General features: G+C 34.1%; 1 protein-coding gene across 1 annotated transcript in view; it reads right to left on the bottom strand.

The window, feature by feature from the left end:
* The window catches only part of LOC137617719 (paxillin-like), a 204,877-nt gene that overhangs the window by 180,729 nt on the left and 11,648 nt on the right, over positions 1–12,500 (bottom strand). The window contains exon 2 of the mRNA XM_068347716.1: positions 1,543–1,732. Within this exon, the coding sequence (XP_068203817.1) occupies positions 1,543–1,732 (190 nt within the window). The remainder of the gene's footprint in view (positions 1–1,542; positions 1,733–12,500) is intronic.

A 12,500-nucleotide genomic window follows, 5' to 3' on the forward strand; every position in this document is an offset into this window, starting at 1 on the left:
TGTATTTTACTATAAAGTAGCATTCTATATGTATATCAATCAAGATAGTCTTATTATAACAAATATCTTTACAAGGTCAACCCAGTCTGTAACAAACAGCGTATAAACCATGACAAACTTGCGCGTTTACTTCCGGTTTAAGATAATGAAGATAAAAATGGTACATCATTTCCTCTCATAAAACCGGCAATTATGAGAGAGAGAGAGAGAGAGAGAGAGAGGAGAGAGAGAGAGAGAGAGAGAGAGAGAGAGAGAGGGGGGGGGGACTAAATATGCAGTGGTTAGTTTATCTATGGTAAGGTGAATATTACCTAGATGATACCATATTGGTATATATTGTGATATATTGTGTTACTGTTTTAGAATGATTTATTGTTAACTTGTTCTCATCATTTATTTATTTCCTTATTTCCTTTCCTCACTGGGCTATTTTTCCCTATTGGAGCCCTTGGGCTTATAGCATCTTGCTTTTCCAACTAGGGTTGTAGCTTGGCTAGTAATAATAATAATAATAATAATAATAATAATAATAATAATAATAATAATATATGTTTCTGAAGGAGAAAGGATCTATTATACCAACTCCTCTCTCTCTCTCTCTCTCTCTCTCTCTCTCTCTCTCTCCTCTCTCTCTCTCTCTCTCTCTCTCACTAAATACGTCAGGAGGACCCCCAGACATCGGCAAGCTACCATGAACAATTTACAGCTTAGGTTAATCGCGAATAAATACATTTATTATCGAGTATCTTATTTGATTTATGGGATTTAGGCCATAAAGCCTGGCCCTGGGCCTGGGGAGACCATTCGGCAACAAGATGCAACGGGGAAAGCTCCCAAGGTACGAGAAGTTGAACAGCTAAGTGGAAGAATTATATCCTATATTGCAAGGAATGCACATTTCGTGTTATGGGGAACTGCATTATTCAAGCCCTAAAGGGATATGATAATATTTACTATATAAGATAATAAATATTCAGATAAACAATACTTAAAAGGAATAAAATATGAGAGAACCGATTTACTATAATTTTAGGAAATATTTTTTTTTTTTAAGAAAAAAAATTCAGAAACATTGAAATTTATATGCCTGAAATTTAGAAATATACAGGGCAAACAGGGAATAATAATAATAATAATAATAATATAATAATAATAATAATAATAATAATAATAATAACGCTTACTCTATTCTTTTACTCGACTTGTAAATTTCACCTGACTTGTAAACTTTACATTAAAACCTTGATAAAAAAAAAATAATAATAATAACAACAACAATAATAATAATAATAATAATAATAATAATAATAATAATAATAATAATAATAATGCTTACTGTATGATTTTACTCAACTTGTATATGATAAAAATAATAATAATTATTATTATTATTTTTTTATTACATAAGCGGAATAAAGTAAGAACATCACTATCATTATTACAACTACACGCATTATAATTAGCAGCTTCTTTTGCTTTCTTTCCTTGTTTATCTTAAAATGTAAAAGAAAAAAAAAACCACTAAAAACAACAATAAACAACAATCCACAAATACTCACTGGCTCATGCCCATTGCGATTATGGATGTGGTTGTGAATGAGAGTGGCATTTGGAGAGGGCCCCGGGGAGGGCCCAGGGGAGGGCGTGGATGCCCCATTGTGCGCTGGGTAAGGGCTCCCTGGGGTCGTTCCCCCCGGGGTTATGGTGTTCTGTAGGTCTGCCAATAAGGCATCTGTGGAAGAGAGGAGAAAGATTTTTATTCAGTGTGTGATACGTATGAGGTATTTTAATGCAGTACAAAGAATGAGTTGCATGTTTGAAATATATAGAGCAGCAATGCATATATCGTATATTGCAGTAATATAAATATCATGTATTACAGTAATATACACATAATGTATTGCAGCAATATAAAAATCATGCAATGCAATAATATACACATAGTATACTGCTGCAATACACATCATGTATTGCAGTAATATGTACGTCATAAATTTCTGCAATACACACGTGATATATTGCAGAAATACATACATCATGTATTACAGCAATACATACATCATGTATTTGCAGCTATACATCATGTATTACAGCAATACATAACTCATGTATTGCAGAAATACATAATCGTGTATTGCAGAAATACATAATCATGTATTGCAGAAATACATACATCATGTATTACCGCAACACACACATGTATCGCAGCAATATAAGCAGCATATATTGTAGCAATATGTTCATCATCTATTGCATCAATACACAGATATTGCAGCAATACATATATCAGGTATTGCACCAACTCACACACATATTGCAGCAATACATACACCCTGTATTGCAGCAATACACACAATAATGTATTACAGCGATAAAGAAAATTATGTATTGCAGCAATACATACACTATATACAACAATATACACATCATGTATTACATCAATACACACATCGCATCTTTTAGTAATCTACACATAAGTCATACAGTCGAACAACATACAGAACATGTTCCACAGGCCTGAAACAACAAATCTAATGGGTTGTAGAAATACAGTTTGTTATAACAACACACAGAAAATGTTTTAAAGCGACAATTACATCTCGGCCCTGTGCACAAGTCTACCATAAATAAATCTTAATAGTCAACAATTGAAATTTTTTGGTAATATTTCTGAAGATTTTCTATTTAAAAATTTAAACACTGATAGTCCCAATCACTATGAATACTATTTTGACCTCTGCTGCTGCTGCTCTTGTTGTTGTTGTTGTTGTTGTTGTTGTTAGCAGTAGCAGTATTATAAATTTATCATTACTATTATACACACAAAATTGGATGCAAATTTTATTATTTACTTATTTTGCAATCACTGTGAATACTATTTTGACCTCTGCTACTGCTCCTCTTGTTGTTGTTGTTGTTGTTCTTGTTAGCAGTATTATAAAATTATCATTACTATTAGACACTCAAAATTGGATGCAATTTTTTTTATTTACTTATATTTTGCAAAAGGGATTCTAACCTTACATATTCAATATAAAAATAAATAATTACTTTAATTTGTTGAAGGATCTCATCTGTGGAATTTACTTACTAACTAAATGATTTTATATCAGCTGGCGTTACTATTACCAAGATCATTAATATTGTAGAAGTTGGTGGCATTTCTTGTGTCTGATTGATTGATTGATTATGAGTTATCTGGCATCTTGACATCTAAGGTCATTGACACCGATATTATTTGTTATAAATGAATAAATAAATATCAATTAAGCTTAAAACAATAAAAGCAAAGTCATCCTTAGTATCTTTAAATATATTTTCCAACAATAAATGTTTCTGGTGTTTTTCTACATTAATTGACATCACAATAATGTTTATCAAAAACATAATAAATATAATCCAGTTCCAAAAAAAAAACCTTGATTATAGGAATAAGCTTTTCATAACTTGTTCTAATAACTTTTTATCAAAAATATCAAAACTGAACTATAAATATTAACTAAAATCTTCGATTACATAAAAGATATCAACTATAAGAAAAATTTTTCGTGCTTTTTGTCATCTTATCTCTTGTGAAGAAGGATATTTTCTACTGCACACAACAACCAAATTATGTATAAACATTTATTTTTACATCATTGCTCTCATTGATGATGAAAAAATGTGAAAAATAAAAATATTTTGGCCGCGTTTAACTTTTTTTTTCTCTTATTTATAATCACCTTATCTATTGCGAAGAAGGATATTTTCTACTGCACACAACATCCAAATTATGTATAAACATTTTTTTTTACATTATTTACTCTCATTGATCATCAAATTGTGGAAATAAAAATACTTTGGCTGCGTTTTAGCTTTTTTCTCTTATTTATAACTTGGTAAAAAATCATCAATTACAACTGATCTAATATGTGTAAGATAGTATCATTGTTGTCTTAAGATCAAATCAATCATAACAGATCTAAAATGCCTACAAAAAGGCTTCAATTGTCCAACCTCATTTACTCTTAACCATACCATGTATGATCCCAGAGACCAAAGAAAAATGGTACTACTTTCTTATATCATTTCCTCTCAATCATAACTGATTCAAAGAGATTATTTGTAACTTTTACATCTCATTTACTCTCAATCTTAAATAACCCAAAATAATTAATGAAGATTTTTTTTATTGTTTTTCCACAGTACTTGCAATTAAACACAGAACTCTTTTGGTTTGCCACAATACTTGCAATCAAAGATTTTGCTTTTTTTAAGCCACAATATTTACAATAAAATAAATCTTTTGTATTGCCAGAATACTTGCAATGTCAAAAGATTTTTTTTTTGTACAATACTTACAATCAAATATTTCTTTTTGTTTTGTCACAACACTTGCAATATCAAAGTCAGATTTTTTGTAACAATACTTACAATCAAAGTTTTCTTTACGTTTTGTCACAATACTTGCAATATCAAAGTCAGATTTTTTGTAACAATACTTACAATCAAAGTTTTCTTTACGTTTTGTCACAATACTTGCAATATCAAAGTCAGACTTTTTGTAACAATACTTACAATCAAAGTTTTCTTTACGTTTTGTCACAATACTTGCAATAACAAGGACAGAAATCTTATATTTTTTGCATCAATACTTACAATCAAATATTTCTTTCTGCTTTGTCACAATACTTGCCATGTCAAAAAGAGATTTTTTGCAACAATACTTACAATCAAAGATTCTTCTTATTTTCCCAAAATAATTGCAATAAAAAACAGTACCCCTTTAAAAAATATAATAAAAAAATATCTTAAGGATATCTGAAGAGACTTAAGAAAACGAAGGGCTATATCTCACCAATAGTATCCTGCACATTGCCGAAGGATATCACAGATCCCGTGCTGTCCTGCCGATGTGTCATGATCCTCTAAGCATAAGGAGGTTTTAACTTTAATTAATTGTATTATAGATTTTTTCAAATCTTTTCTTTTTTTATTCACACCAGCTGAACTTCACAACGAAATTTGTATCGCAAAATTAGATATAAGAATAAAATGTATTTGTAGATAAGACTCAAATGAGTAGTGTCAAAACTTTCTGAACTGCATGTGAAATAATAATAATAATAATAATAATAATAATAATAATAATAATAATAATAATAATAATAATAAAAGGAAACTCTTCCAAGTGACGAATAATTCCACCTATTTTAACGACTATGAAATGTAATAAGGGTAAAATCTTATTTCAAATTTTAATAAGATGTAATTAAAGCAATAAGAACGTTCGATATTCACATAAATACAATGTTACTAAGATTACTATCAGTAGACTAAGTTGATATCAATATGAGAGAGAGAGAGAGAGAGAGAGAGAGAGAGAGAGAGAGAGAGAGAGAGAGAGAGAGAGAGAGAGCAAAAGTAAAAAGTTAATGTATATGTTTTACTGACAGAGGTCGTTATCACTAAACAAGTTAATATTTATGAGAGAGAGAGAGAGAGAGAGAGAGAGAGAGAGAGAGAGAGAGAGAGAGAGATACACACTGGAAATAGAGATAAAAATTAAATGTATATGTTTACTGATACTGAGGTCGCTATCACTAAACAAGTTAAGTATATATGAGAGAGAGAGAGAGAGAGAGAGAGAGAGAGAGATCCCGTATGCTGTCATCAAACCAAAAAGATTTTAACCTTATAAAAAAGGCCAAAACAGGACCACTGCCTAAAATGCTCCGGGAAAAGAGAAATAAAAATAAAATGATTGACGTCACAATGAAAATAAACAGAGATAATGTCACAATTCCTGACGTGTGTCTATATAGGTATTTGCATGTAACTGGGCTACACCTAATAGCATTATTACATAGTCTAAAAGCTAAAACACATTTCCTAATACAACTATCATCATCATCATCTCCTCCGACGCCTATTGACGCAACGGGTCTCGGTTAGATTTCGCCAGTCGTCTCTATCTTGAGCTTTTAAATCAATACTTCTCCATCCCATCATCTCCTCCTTCATGCTTCATAGTCCTCAGCCATGTAGGCCTGGGTCTTCCAGCTCTTCTAGTGCCTTGTGGCACAACCACATAGTTTCAATTGTTTATCGTTGTGGACTGATTAGTAACGTTTCTGACTGGTGATCACCAGACTGGGGTTCGAGTCCCGGCTCAAACACGTTAGTTCCTTTAGTGTCTGCAAAATTACCATCCTCGTGAGCTAAGGATGGGGGGGGGGGGGGGGTTTGGGGGAGCTTATAGGTCTATCTGCCTTGCCCTCCCTTGTCCTAGCTTGGGTGGAGAGGGGGCCTTGGGCGCTGATCATGTGATAAATGGTCAGTCTCTAGGGCATTGTCCCTGCTTGCTAGGGTAATGTCACTGTCCCTTCCCTTTGCCATTCATGAGCGGCCTTTAAAGCCTCTAAACTGTTATGAGCATAACCGAAGAAATATCTAATGATTGCCTACCTACTCCTAAAAACACCCATAATGGTCAAGAAAGTCTAAACAAATAAAATAACAATTTCTGAGTAAATGCATTGAAAACAAGAGCAGTCAGAGATTTCTGACCTTCGCCAAAGGTTAATGGAGTCATCCATGGCCTAAGATCTATCTGCAGTGGAAACTTCGTCAAAATCCTTCAATATGCTTTGGTGTTATCTTGAAAATGACGAAAAATGCAAATCCGGATCATCAAAAATTAATGGGGTCGTTCATGACCTGAGATCTATCTGTGGTTTAAATTTCGTCAAAATCCGTCGAGTAGTTTTGACGTAATCCTGTCCACAGATACAGACAGATAGACACACAGATAAATCTTCTCCTCCTATGCCTATTGACGCAAAGGGGCTCGGATATATTTCGCCAGTCGTCTCTATCTTGAGCTTTTAATTCCATACTTCACCACTCATCATCATCTACTTCACGCTTCATAGTCCTCAGCCATGTAGGCTTGGGTCTTCCAACCTTTTCTAGTGCCTTGTGGAGCACAGCTGAACGTTTGTTGAACTAATCACTCTTGGGGAGGGCGAAGAGCGTACCCAAACCGTCTCCATCTACCCTTCATCATGATCTCATCCCTATATGGCACTCGAGTAATCTCTCTTATAGTTTCATTTCTAATCTTGTCCTGCCATCTAACTCCCAATATAAATACCTAAATAAATAAACCAACTTGATTTTATAACTTCCTCGGCGGAGGTAAATACTGCAGGAGGACGAGATTGCAGGACGAAATCAAGAGGCACATCACTGCAAATGCCTATACCTTTCGAATAGTGTGTGACATCAATATAAACACATCATGATGCATTAATATTAACCCCTCTCTCTCTCTCTCCTCTCTCTCTCTCTCTCTCTCTCCTCTCTCTCTCTCTCTCTCCTCATCTCTCTCTCTCTTCAAGACATTAACAATATAAATACATAATTGCCAATAACATATTTCCTATATTCAGGAGAAATCTCATTTAATATACTTTTAGACTGGATTAATGAATTCTGGCTATACAGCTTAGTTCTGAGGCATACTCTCTCTCTCTCTCTCTCTCCTCTCTCTCTCCTCTCTCTCTCTCTCCTCTCTCTCTCTCTCTCTCTCTCTCTCTCCCTCTCCTCTCTCTCTCTCTCTCTCTCTCTCCTGAATGATGAATCGAATCGTTGTTCCTATCTTGGGCTGAACTAAACACTTTTAAGACTTTAACAAAATGAAAGGTTCTTCCAGGATGGTGGCATTAATAACAATTATTATATCATTACTGTGATCTATATAATCAATATTATACTTTGGCGTATATTTATCATTTAGCTTACATGATACGACACCATTAATCTGAGAAGTATGACGAGTTTAAACTATTTGTTCAGTATATCTATATCTCCAAGTACATTTCATAAAGTAGGAGATAGAATGTATGTGTTCATTATTCTAAGACCATCTCGAGGCATTTTCCTTGCTTCCATTCCTGTATAAATGTATACTGCAGTCTATTCAATCTGAATATACATAATCATAACCATTCAAAACAACGTTGCCTGGAGCTTGAAAAGTTTACTCAATAATTGATTGATTCTTCTAATCTTTTGCAAGAACCATTTTAATCAATAAATTATCATCATCATCATTCCTACTCCTATTGACGCAAAGGGCCACGGTTAGATTTCAATACTTCTCCACTCATCATCTCCTACTTCACGCTTCATAGTCCTCAGCCATGTATGCCTGGGTCTTCAACTCTTCTAATACCTTGTGTAGATCAGTTAAACGCTTGTTGAATTCTCTACTGGGGAGTTCGAAAAGCATGCCCAAACCACCTCCATCTACCCCTCACCATGATCTCATCCACATACGGCACTCGAGTAATCTCTCTTATAGTGTCATTTCTAATAAATAACTTATTTTAACATCAGTACATATTAAAGTTGTCGGGTACCAAAAACAGCAAAAATACCGAGGACCCCCCTTACTTAAAACCATCACTATATAAAAATAAAAACAAAAGATAATTATGAAAAAACAAGTAACAACTTAACGCAAACAGTCAACAAAGTGAGACCCGTTACAGACGACTCAACAGAGAAGCATTTGCACCAAGTTTGAACTTTAGGAAATTCCAACGGTTCATTTATTTGATCAGGGTTTCTGGACTATCATTACCACCGCCAACGAAGTTGGAAGGAGGTTATGTTTTACCACCCTGTTTGTGTGTTAGTGTGTTTGAAATGTGTATGCTTGTGTGTTTCTTTGTGTTTGTGAAGAGCTTCCAGGCCACAATTTTAATCGTTGAGTAATGAAACTTGCAGGGATGAACTGTTATGTAAAAACCTGGACATTACTAAATTTTGGAAGGTCAATGTCAAAGGTCAGGGTCACAAGTCAAGCAAAATGTCAAATTCACGTAATCGCCCATAAGTTTTGGACATCGTTGTCACAGAGACTTCAAACTTGGTTCATATTTGAGTGGATGAAAATACCCGCAAATTAAGTTTGGACATCGTTGTCACAGAGACTACAAACTTGGTTCACATTTGTGTATGAAAATCCACGCAAATTAATACATGTTAAGGTCAAAGGTCAAGTAAAAGGTTAAAAAAAAAGCTGCCGCGGCGGAGGTCTGCGCTCTACCGAGTGCCCTTCGAGTCCTACTATTGGATCACTGTCAGAATAAAACTTCTACAGTATTTTTAGGTGCTAAACTTCACAAAAGAACATAGAGATTAGAATTAACTATAAATGAAGTAAACTGTTCTTGAAATATTTTCTTTTGACTTTATTCTTGTCTTATAGTTTATTTCCTTGTTTTCTTTCCTCACAGGGCTATTTTTCCCTGCTAGAGCCCTTGGGCTTATAAACCTCCTGCTTTTCCATCTAGGGTTATAGTCTACCTTATAGTAATAATAAAAATAATAATAATAATAATAATAATAATAAGAAGAAGAAGAAGAAGAAGAAGAAGAATAATAACAATAATAATAATAAGCGGTGGATGGAAGTGTCTGGAGAGACCTAAATGCGAAGGATAGTTATAATTATAGAGTTAATTGAAACTCGGGGTCAGCAATTAACGCGATGTACAGATGTACATTCTGTTCGTTTGTACAGAGATTTTCTTCTTCTTTCTCTAACAATTCACACCACAGGATTTTCTACATAATACTATAACCTGACAAAATTTTGATGCCGATTTATCTTTGTGTAGACAAAATATTATACGTTTAGTCTAGCAATTCAAAATTTAAGCAAATTTAGTCAAAACTTGTTTCTTTTTATGTTAATTTTTGTTTTATGAGCCTCTTGACTTTACAAAACGATGAGAGAGAGAGAGAGAGAGAGAGAGAGAGAGAGAGAGAGAGAGAGAGAGAGAGAGAGAGAGAGGAGAGAGAGAGAGAGAGAGAGAGAGTATTGGCAAGAAGCTTAAATTTCAGTCAAAACTTGTTTAATTTTGTGTTAATTTCTTGTGTTATGCACCTCTTGACTTTACAAACCGCTGAGAGAGAGAGAGAGAGAGAGAGAGAGAGAGAGAGAGAGAGAGAGAGAGAGAGAGAGAGAGAGAGAGAGAGAGAGAGCCGGAAACACACAGGACAGCAAGAATTTAAATCAGAACTTTGGACAAGACCCTGGCTGTGCTTACACCCTGCCTCACTTGTGGAAGATTTCAGTGAGACGAGAAACTATAGTGTTTTTTTATACAATTTTGAGAGAAGTGATGTGGATATTAATGAAGAAGAAGAAGAAGAAGAAGAAGGAGGAGGAGGCAGTTTGTTAAGGGCAAAAGTTAGCATTACTAAGGCAATAAAAGATATGTGGAAGAGAGTCAGTCCACTGATGAGCCTTCAGTGTAGAAGTAAAAAGCCACTTATTGAATTGTGAAAAGTGAGAAAAAGAAAAATTATTTTAAATGCAATTTTCATAAGAATAAATAAATAATAAATCCAATATGATAATATAAAATCAGTAAAGAAGTAGGAAATGGCTGATTGAGTTGTGGAATAATAAGAAAATTAAAAAATTAGATTAAATGAAATTTTTTCATAAAAGAATAAATAAATAAAAAAATAAATCCAATATAAACAAAATCACAAATCACTGTTGTTTTCTATGACATAACACTTTGGCATCATATAAAAGTTATATAAACAAAACATAAATTTTATTTTCCCATTAAGATAATGAAAAATCAGAACATATATAAGAGAAAATTCCCCTTTCGTGTAAAATCACAATTATTAAATCACTTCAATATGAATTATGTTAATCCACATTTTCATTCACGATGCATCATTAACAACATCCATTTTCCAGGACAAATAAAAACAAATAAAGTAACTGTAATTTAAGAATAACGCAAAAACATTCTTTATTCACTTCACTTTCCCAAATTTTCGAGAGATCCCAAAAATATGCAAACGGATCTTTAACCCACTTAATCAATTTTATCTTGACAAAATCGTCATATCACTCATGCTTTAAAGATAAGGATCTGTGTCACAGCGTAACCATTAATAATGACATCACTGATTGCAAGAGATTTCTAAAACACGGTCTGGACTGGTTTCAAAGAAAGAACTCTTTATCTACGTTGTGAATTAAGACGTTTATAGTAAATTCTCAGGGACCTTCCGTACCACACGAAGAATAACAGGACACTGGCCTGGGTTCCAGCCTGTACATAGACTATAATGTGCAGATCACACACACACAAACACACACACATACACTGGCTACGTACTGCCAGTCACAAACAGACAACACGAACCGACTGGCTTAGCCTTTTCCGCTGTACTTTGATAAGCGCTCAAAGACGCACATAAACACACACACACAAACAGTCCCAAGGGCCACTGAGTAACCTAATGCTCTCTACTCAAGACACTTGAGAGCTCTTGAGACTGTCTTGTCCGGTATTCATTGGCCGGAGATTCCCAGCTGACCAATCAGAAAGGGGATAACATCGTAGCTGACCTGCACACCAACCAATCACTCGACACGTGACTCTCGCCAGGCTACCAGGCGCTGATTGGCATATCGGGGAAAGACGGAATGCCAATCAGAAAGTAGTTCTTCTGGCTTGACAGGGAAAGGTCGATAATTATTGGTTAAGAGAGAGAGAGAGAGAGAGATCAACATTCAGCTCTTTTTCCTTATAGAGAAAATCCACAGGACGGAATTATGCGTCGGTAAACACGCTGCATAATCATCTGATGATCTACGCTGTCTGGCCTGAGAAAGCATCTCAGGATATATAATGATGTAGGAGAAAATAAATAGGTTTTGTTTAGATGTTATGAAAATCAATCTAAATATCTTTTGACATAAACTGGAAAAGCACTCAGAGAGCAGACCTCCACCACGGCAGCTTATTTCTGGAAACCAGCTTGCCTTTCCCAGAATCAATTTGGACCGTAGGCGTATTTGAAGTCTGTGTGAGAGCCATGTGCGAAATTGGGGCTAAGGTTAATTTGGTAGACCTTTTATTAGACCTTGACCTTTGACCTAGGAATTTCTAACTTGAAACAATTCCACGTCTCAAAATACCAATTAATCCCTGAAAGTTTCACTACTCAATGCGTAAAATTGTAGCCAGTAACTTGTTCACAAACAAACAAACAGGGTCAAAAATATAAACTACTCCCAACTTGTTTTTTCTTGGTATGTAAATCAATTTAAACATCTTTTTCATATATATATATATATATATATATATATATATATATATATATAGAGAGAGAGAGAGAGAGAGAGAGAGAGAGAGAGAGAGAGAGAGAGAGAGAGAGACAAAAAAATCAATCAATATCATACCCAAAATAGAGACATTACAACATCCTTTGACACGAAGGATAAATATATATTTAAAACAATATTGGAAAAATCCTTCAAAACACTCAATACAAAAAATTATAAAAAAAAAAAAAATCCAATCCAAGCATATCTTCCCAGAGACTAACATAAAATGTCAGTTTTCTTCCCAAAGAATAACAAAATGTCAGTTTTCTTCCCAGAGAATAACATAAAATGTCAGTTTTCTTCC

The sequence above is a fragment of the Palaemon carinicauda genome, chromosome 23 (assembly GCF_036898095.1).
Source record: "Palaemon carinicauda isolate YSFRI2023 chromosome 23, ASM3689809v2, whole genome shotgun sequence".
Taxonomy (NCBI): domain Eukaryota; kingdom Metazoa; phylum Arthropoda; class Malacostraca; order Decapoda; family Palaemonidae; genus Palaemon; species Palaemon carinicauda.